The sequence below is a fragment of the Folsomia candida genome, unplaced genomic scaffold (genome assembly GCF_002217175.1).
Source record: "Folsomia candida strain VU population unplaced genomic scaffold, ASM221717v1 Fcan01_Sc026, whole genome shotgun sequence".
Taxonomy (NCBI): Eukaryota; Metazoa; Arthropoda; class Collembola; order Entomobryomorpha; family Isotomidae; genus Folsomia; species Folsomia candida.
Window position 1 is genome coordinate 2,174,963 of NW_019091218.1, and position 7,876 is coordinate 2,182,838.

General features: G+C 38.0%; 2 protein-coding genes across 2 annotated transcripts; both read right to left on the reverse strand.

The window, feature by feature from the left end:
* Positions 1 to 331: 331 nt before the first annotated feature.
* Positions 332 to 2,622, reverse strand: LOC110859508. The gene is made up of 2 exons (XM_022108463.1): positions 1,344 to 2,622; positions 332 to 1,281 (listed from the first exon to the last, which is right to left on the reverse strand). Exons 1-2 carry the CDS (start codon positions 2,620 to 2,622, stop codon positions 332 to 334), a joined length of 2,229 nt encoding a protein of 742 aa, XP_021964155.1.
* A 1,112-nt stretch (positions 2,623 to 3,734) lies between these two features.
* On the reverse strand, positions 3,735 to 4,693 carry LOC110859519 (salivary glue protein Sgs-3). The gene is made up of 3 exons (XM_022108478.2): positions 4,555 to 4,693; positions 4,418 to 4,502; positions 3,735 to 4,200 (listed from the first exon to the last, which is right to left on the reverse strand). Exons 1-3 carry the CDS (start codon positions 4,615 to 4,617, stop codon positions 3,866 to 3,868), a joined length of 483 nt encoding a protein of 160 aa, XP_021964170.1. The 5' UTR covers positions 4,618 to 4,693; the 3' UTR covers positions 3,735 to 3,865.
* Positions 4,694 to 7,876: the final 3,183 nt, after the last annotated feature.

The following is a 7,876-nucleotide window of genomic DNA, read 5'->3' on the forward strand; positions in this document are numbered from 1 at the left end:
TTATATATATGCAATTAAAATTGTTATTTAAGAGATTAAATAATCTAATTGCTGATTAAATAAACTAATTGTTATCATGTACCTTGATATTAATTATAGCTAATTATTACTCCGTTAATATTTAATGTTTCCAAAGAGCTGGTTTAAATTTTGAAAAAGGATTCTTTTACATGTAGTTGATCTTAAGAATGATAAATAGTACATAAAAGCCCCATATCTTACACAATTTGGTAATGGCATACGTATTAAGATTTAAATTTTAAATTTTTCCTTCTCAGAAGCTAGTGTAGATAAAACCAAAATAAAATCTTTTGATAAGTTTATCACAAAATTAGTTAGATTTTTCCGCTTGGAATATATCATAGCCCAACATCATTTTCAACACCTCGGCCGTGCTTGGTGCGATAGTCTGCATCACCCCCACCGACCCATATCCATTGATCAAATCCTGGCGCAATTTCTGAATCCATACCCCTTCCATTCCCGTCTTCATGCGGATATGACAAATTAAATTATTCATAGAGGCGGACACAGCAATGTCCACAAATGCCGTGGCAGCCGAGGCGAAGTGAATCTTCTCCATCAATTTAGATGCGTTTTCATAATTTCCTTGTTTAAAAAGTGCGCTGGCAAGGAGCATTACTTTCGATTGACAAAGACTGCGGTTAAGTCGTGGAATCTGGGCGCACAGATTGTCCAAATCTTGCACGATTTTCATAACCTTGCTGATGTTCACGGCGCCACCATTTGGCAATTCTTTGTCAATCCTGGTGAAGATGTTTTCTCGCTCCAACCTAACTTCTGAGCTTTCCACTGATTCCAAGGCGCACAGGGAGCATTTGCAGATAAATTCGTGTGAGTGGAATACATTTAGTCGTTCTTGATAAGGTAAGCCAGGGAAAGTGTAATTTATCAGGATTTCCTCACCCTCTCGGATATCCTTGAAGGCCCGGACTACAATAACGTCTCCAAATATTCCCCAATGAGCGTTGTCTACTGCGCAGGTGTGGTTAATGTACGAAGGTAAAATCCAAATTCCGGTAGATTTCTCTTTCCCGGCGCCGCTAAAGAGTAGACGCTCAGTGTATCCATTACCCGCTAATTTTGAAAATGCGTTGAAAGTTGTGATTAAGTCAATCCGGTTCATATCGACTTCTGCGTCGTCTTTGGCTCCGGAAATGAAGCCAAGTTCCGGTCCGGCGAACAAATTGTAGAATTCGGATCGACATTCTGGCTCCATGGTTAGCTTTTGTCCAATCAATCCAACGAGAGCATCATGACCTGGAATTTAAATTATTGTGCTAAAATGTTTGACTAAAAATGAGAAAATGAATTGTATTCACCTTCACTTTTCATGATTTTGTCTACAAAATTAATGCTGCATGTCGGCATCTCATCAGTCGAGGCGTAAAAGGCAAACGCCTTACTACAAATCAAAAGCTGCCCAGCGGTAATATTCGCGGTCGCAATTACCCCCCTCGTCCCATGACTTGGTTCCACCGTCTCAGAGATTTTTACAGGTCCTGTAAAATCTCCGATTTGAATGTCATCGTTACCCTCCTTGTCCAACTTCATGAGTTCGATTAAATCAATACCCCCGGATTTTGATTGTTTCAAAAGTTTGACAATTTCAGCCTTCACATGCAAAATTTCCAGATTTTTTCTAAGAGTCTTTTTTTTCTCCAGTTTTGACTGCATCAACTGATCCACTGCCTCATACCTTTTCAAGCCAATAAGGCTCCTTGCCATGAGTATGATACCTTTTGCGTTAAACGGGAAAATACTTAACATCTTAGAGGAATCGCAAAAACTTTGTTGGTAACAACGAAGCTTGAGGTATGCTTGGCCCCTCTTTTCCAAGATGTCGACTTGACCCTTGTCAATCTTCAAGGCTTTCGTGTAGGCTGCGATGGCGTCCGCGTACTTTTTCTCTTTGACGTATTCATCTGCCAACTTAGAGTGCCCGATTAATGTGTCTTTTTTTACAGTTTTCTCATCGTGACCACTCGTTATGGCCAGCTTTCTATATTCTCGCGGGATCATGCCTTCCCATACGATGCCCGGAAATATTTGGGACATTTGTTCTTCGTCAAGCATGACGACATCGGTAGGACTGTCAGATCTCACGGTAAGCCCGCCGTCCATCGTATTTTTAAACCAGGGGTTCTTAATCGCCAAAATTGAGCCGACCGGAAGGACTCGTTCCAGGTTGGTTGTAGCGTTGGTGAAGTTGTAGAGGGCGATTCGAACGCCCTTGATTCCCGAGGGGTCATCCACGACGGTCATGATTGACTTCATTTTGTGTGGTGGCATGATGCATCGGCAGAGGAAGTATTTTCCAACGATAGGTGAGTCGATATTTTCAATAAGGTCGTTAATAGAGACCCGATTTTGAGGGAGTAAGTCAACATTTCCAGAATGAGAACGATACCCGGTAAATCTATCGGTTGATTGTATCATGACAATGGAACTATAATTGCTAGGCAGGTCAGGGAAAGGGTTTTGCAATTTTGATAAAAATTTCTTGTCTTCTGCAACCAAGCGCTCCTTGTTTGTGTAATGATCAACTTTGCTACCAAAGTTCATCCCTCTCATCATATCCAAAAGCAGCTGATTCATCATTATGATGGAGTAGCTAATATCTATTTGGACGGACTATGTAGAACAATATTAATAAATCAGAAAATAGATCATTTCATTGTATCATTGTACAAAAGAAATACTTCATAATTTGGATCGTACCAGATTGTGTTTTATATCCGAGTAACTTTTCCAAAAGTAAAATCCAAATCAATTAGCCAGGCGAACTCTGAGAGGTGGAAACTGCAACTGGACTCCTGGGCGTTTGATACTTTATGTTAGTTGTGACTTGATCACCCTTTTATCAAGTTAAGTGATTTTGAGTATCAGTATAACACTGAAATGAGTAATGCTCTCTCTGTAAATAAGTATGGTGTAATGAACCATGCATTCTGCTGAAGTATTTTATTAATGATTGGCAGACAGAAGTGTCAATTACCATCTACTCAACTGATGTCGACAATATTCGTTTATCCGTGTTAACTTAAATCTAACGAAATATAATCACCGTATTTGGTTATTGAATAAATGTCTGATAATTTTATTTGACTGATAACATTCTTTCTGGTGGAGATGTATTTAGTTTTGTAATCATAAATAATTTGGACGATTTGACAAAAACTTAAAAATGCGCCTGGAGAGTGTACCGTCCTTGTAAATTTTGCGTAAGATTGTTATAAATATATTTTGAATTTGAATATTGTCTATTATTTAGCGCAAAACTGGTAATTCCATCGTTAATTTAGTCATATGGTTAACAGTAGTAAATCATTTACATCATGCAATATCTAAAGTCAAGTTCCCCTCCCGTTAATAAGAACAGAACAAGGATACAAGGGGTGGTCATACTATTTGGAAATGCGCATCGTTGATAACAATTCGATATATACGCATAAGAGAAATATGTCGTCCTTTGTTAGATCATGTACATTCATAAACCATTGAAATGGAGGATATTTAGGTCTCGCCTAGTTTATAGTCCAAAATTAATTTCATTTTCATTTCATTTTCCCTATCCTTCAACACTATAGAAATACATTACAGGATAGGGACAATGAAATGAAGATGAAATTCATTTTCTAAACATTCATAAACTAGGTGTGTAGCACTATCACTTTATTCGCCATGATTAAAATAAATTATATAAACTGAAATTATAAAGGATTATCTACCCAAATGATGCAAATTTATTAGAATCTTTCAAATGCAACAGAAATATCGTATGCCAAATGAAAATGCATAACCTTTATTTCAAACATCATTTTCGGCGAATACTAAATCACACCTAATTCCAAGCTGGACAAAGACTATATCGTCCAGTTACGGTACATGATTGCTGTGCGCAACTCATATCGTTGCATCCCAGGTTTAAGCACCTGTCGGAGAATGCAGTCTGCGGGTCTTTACACATCTGTGGAGTGCTGCCATCGTCACACGTTGGTAAATCTGTTTGTAGTGCGGCCGTCCCGCAGAAAGCGTTGTTGGAGCATTGAAAGTGGCAACATTCTATCGTTGGGCAAACGGGAGGTGGGGCTGTGGTAGTAGTTGTTGTAGTTGTGGTGGTTGTGGTGGTGGTCGGAGAAGTTGTTGAGGAAGAAGGACGCACAGTAGATACAGCAGCTATTAATTAAAAGATTAACAAATTATTTTTCCTTGTACACTAGGTAACTTTATCTTCGTAATAATTCTAAAAGGAACAAAGCGAGCATCTGGTTAGTTTACAATAAGTACATACAAACAAAAATTATGTTAACTAGTGGAATTTGTTAATTTTAATGATATGATTTTGTTCTTTTTGGAATTAATGGACAGTATGTGTGTCATAAGGAATTAATACCGCATGGATTTGTGGTTGGGCAAACTCTCAAAATCCATGATTCCACGGTGCTACGGTACAGTTGGCTTCCAATACAATGCCAAGCCTGAAAATTGAATATTGTTAAATTCCTGATTCCATATTGCTATGAATCTTACATTTGCGCCTGAAATAACCAACGTGGCAACTAGTGCGATTTCCAAGGCAATAAATCTTGCCATCTCGGATGAATTTATGTTTGGGGAGATTGGTGCTAAAATTGATTCTCTAACGCTTCCACCGACTACTTTGTAGGTTTACTTTATATTTGTAGCATTCCGTCAGAGGATCTGAATTATTTGTTCAGCTGTTTAATTTTCATTGTAATCTTCTTTATGATTTTTTTAAATAAATGATTTATGCGAGGACAAATTCAAATGGAAAATAGAGGTAAAATCAGCTAAGGAAACATTTGTTTATGGTGTGGTTTTCATTCATTTTTAAACACTTGGGCAAACCCTGATATAGTTTATGAAAGAAAACGTAATGTAGAAATGCAAGATGCTCCATTATCTGTAAAGGTTGTTAGTTAAACGTTCAATGTCATAGAGTATGCAGAGCATGCTGGTGACGCAGTTTTTGTGCTTGCACGGATTGTCAAAAAATACATAATCAATTGTGTTTACATAAGTCTCATGATATTTTCAGTTGTCATGTCAAGTTATATTTATGTAGGAGGCAAGAAGTAGCATGTATCGTTGTATGTATTATGATAACAAAATTGACTCTTATAACCTGCATCCAGAATTTGTACCCAAGTATAAACAATATGCACAGATACTGTTGGTTGAATTAAAGAAATAAAGGATTATTTACATACACCGTCTGAAGTTCAACAGAAAACTATTTTATACATTTTATTTCAACCTGATAAGTTATCAAGCTTAAAAACTTGCCTCAGTTGCAGATATAGCTTTAGGATGGACAAATTACAATCAAAATGGATTATGAAGGCAGGAAGATGAAAATCAAGGAGAAATGTGTAGTAAATATTAACTATTTATTTTTATATCATCAAAAACTACGAACAGTATATTTAATTAAGTAAATTTCTGACAATAATTTTACTTAAACAGCAGTTAGCAATATTTTGTAAATTGCAGATAGATACATATGTGGATTCCGAAGAGGTTAGAGCTACATAATTATATTTTAAGAAGTAACAACATGAGAAAAATTGTGGACACCTTGTTACTAAAACCTTTTGCATAACACCATAATACGTATTCACAAATTTAAGACTTATCTATCGTTGACATGACTTATAACGTGACTAATAATTACAATTATAATTGGTAGCAAATAATCGGAGATTTATAATTATCAACTTAAATCCACCGTAGATTTCAAATTACGCTTAAATCATTAATACATAGTTACTCTAGATTGTCAAAAATTTTAAATTTTAGACAATGTAAAAAATAATTTGCATATAAAAAATATGAAGTTTATTGCGTAAATGCGGTTCATTGTATTACCTAATAACAATAGAACATTTGAATCGTTTCCGTCGTCATTAATCTGTACATTCAAAATTGACTCCAATCCGTCATTGGCCTTATTTTCTAAAATTTCATTTGAAGTATATAAATCGCTATCCATTGAGTACTATTAAACAAATAATATAAACTTACACCATTTCATACCATATCTCCAGGATATTTTTTCGGCATGGTGATCATCACTAATTTCCTGATCCAAATCCATGCGGACTGCTGTGGTTCATATTTGCGATGGGATTGTCTCCAAGGAAATGGGGAACGCTATCCAATGAAGGACAATTATTGTGGGGATTGTGCTTCACCATCGTTAGGATTTGGCTGTTGTGGTAGTGAAGGGGCGCCCGGAGGTGGCCACTACGGATGCAACATATTCTGCTGCAATTGCGAGTGTAGACCTTGGTGTTCCAATTGTACTCATATTCGACCCCCGGTCCCCAAAGCGGTAACTCATCCGATTAAAATAAATAAATGCGTAGACTATGGATTATTGCCGCACATTTTAATAATGACAGAAACCAGGACGAAACACCGCACATAAACCGAAGGGGATGGAAGAATACTCGTTAAAGGAAAAAGTGGACAGAATAATTGAATTGTACGACACAGACAAGGATGGAAAGCTTGATTTTGGCGAGTTCCCCATGAACGTGCGGGTAGGCAGAGGGCACAATGTGGAAGGAATGTATGCTGCTTACCAATTTGAAATAATGGACAAGAATAAGGACGGGTTCATTGAGCCTAAGGAAATAGATAGGAAGTATGAATGAAATATTTTTCAGGATAATAAATCAAACAAATATATCGGGAAAGTAATAGTTTGTCTGCATATGCCATATATATGCCATGGGCTTACTGTTGCTGTTGTTCTAAGAGTCAGAAAAACCTCCGTCCTTTAAACAATCCCCCATAACTTTGGATCCAGAGGTCACACCCTAATGCATGAGGGCTCGTTGGAAAGCTGAGGATATTTGGGGGCCACCCCTTTGTAATTCAGTGACCTAAGCCACACCCACCCGGGACCACACCCCCTCAAATCCAAACTTTGCGCCTGTAAGCTTTATATAGTCATGTGGGGTGTCAATCGAAAGCTCCTGAGATAAGCCAACCAACCCCACAGTAATTTAACCTGATAACCACACCCACCGACAACCACACCCTCCATGTCGAAATTTTTATTTTCTTTATACCACATCGAGTGGGGTATCGTTGGAAAGGTCTTGGTTGTGGCAGCAATTCTGCGACACGAATACCACTATTCTGAGCCACACCCATCTTGGACCACACCCCCTGGTCGAAAAGTTTTATTTTCATTTAAACATATCAAATGGGGTATCGTTGGAAAGGCGTGGGTCTCACCAACCCAACGATAACGAACGTATAACTCTGAACCACACCCACTGTGAACCACACCCCCCATATATCGAAAGTTTTATTTTCGACAAAACCTATCGAGTGGGGTATCGTTGGAAAGGCCTTTGTCGCAGCAACTCTATGATGCTATTACCACCTCTCTGAACTACACCCATCATGAACCACACCCAGTGGGAACCACACCCCCAATGTCGAAATTTTTATTTACGTCGTTACTCATCGAGTGAGCTATCGTTGGAATGGTCTGGATCGCGCATCTCTGCGAATACAAAATTACCATCCTGCACCACACCCATCCTGAACCACACCCCCAGGTCGAAAGTTTTTATCTAAATTGTAATATATTGAGTTGGGTATCGTTGGAAAGGTCTTGGTCTCAACAATTCTGCAAAACCAAAATTTTTTACTTCGAGATGCACCTACTAAAATTCGCCGATGACATGGTCATCGTAGCCCCATCACAACGAGCCCTTCAACTAAAAATCAACCAATTAGAGAAGTTTTGTCGAGAAAATTGCCTCATCGTGAATCTGACCAAGACTCAAGTCGTGGTATTTCGAAGGGGGGG

Excerpts from the sequence above, each read along its gene's own strand:
- LOC110859508 (XM_022108463.1), bottom strand. The coding sequence starts at position 2,622 with ATGATGAATCAGCTGCTTTTGGATATGATGAGAGGGATGAACTTTGGT. Across the intron at positions 1,282-1,343 it reads CAAAATCATGAAAAGTGAAG|GTCATGATGCTCTCGTTGGA; the intron begins GTGAATACAATT and ends TTTAAATTCCAG.
- LOC110859519 (XM_022108478.2), bottom strand. The coding sequence starts at position 4,617 with ATGGCAAGATTTATTGCCTTGGAAATCGCACTAGTTGCCACGTTGGTT. Across the intron at positions 4,503-4,554 it reads TGGTTATTTCAGGCGCAAAT|GCTTGGCATTGTATTGGAAG; the intron begins GTAAGATTCATA and ends TTCAATTTTCAG. Across the intron at positions 4,201-4,417 it reads CCCAACCACAAATCCATGCG|CTGCTGTATCTACTGTGCGT; the intron begins GTATTAATTCCT and ends TTTAATTAATAG.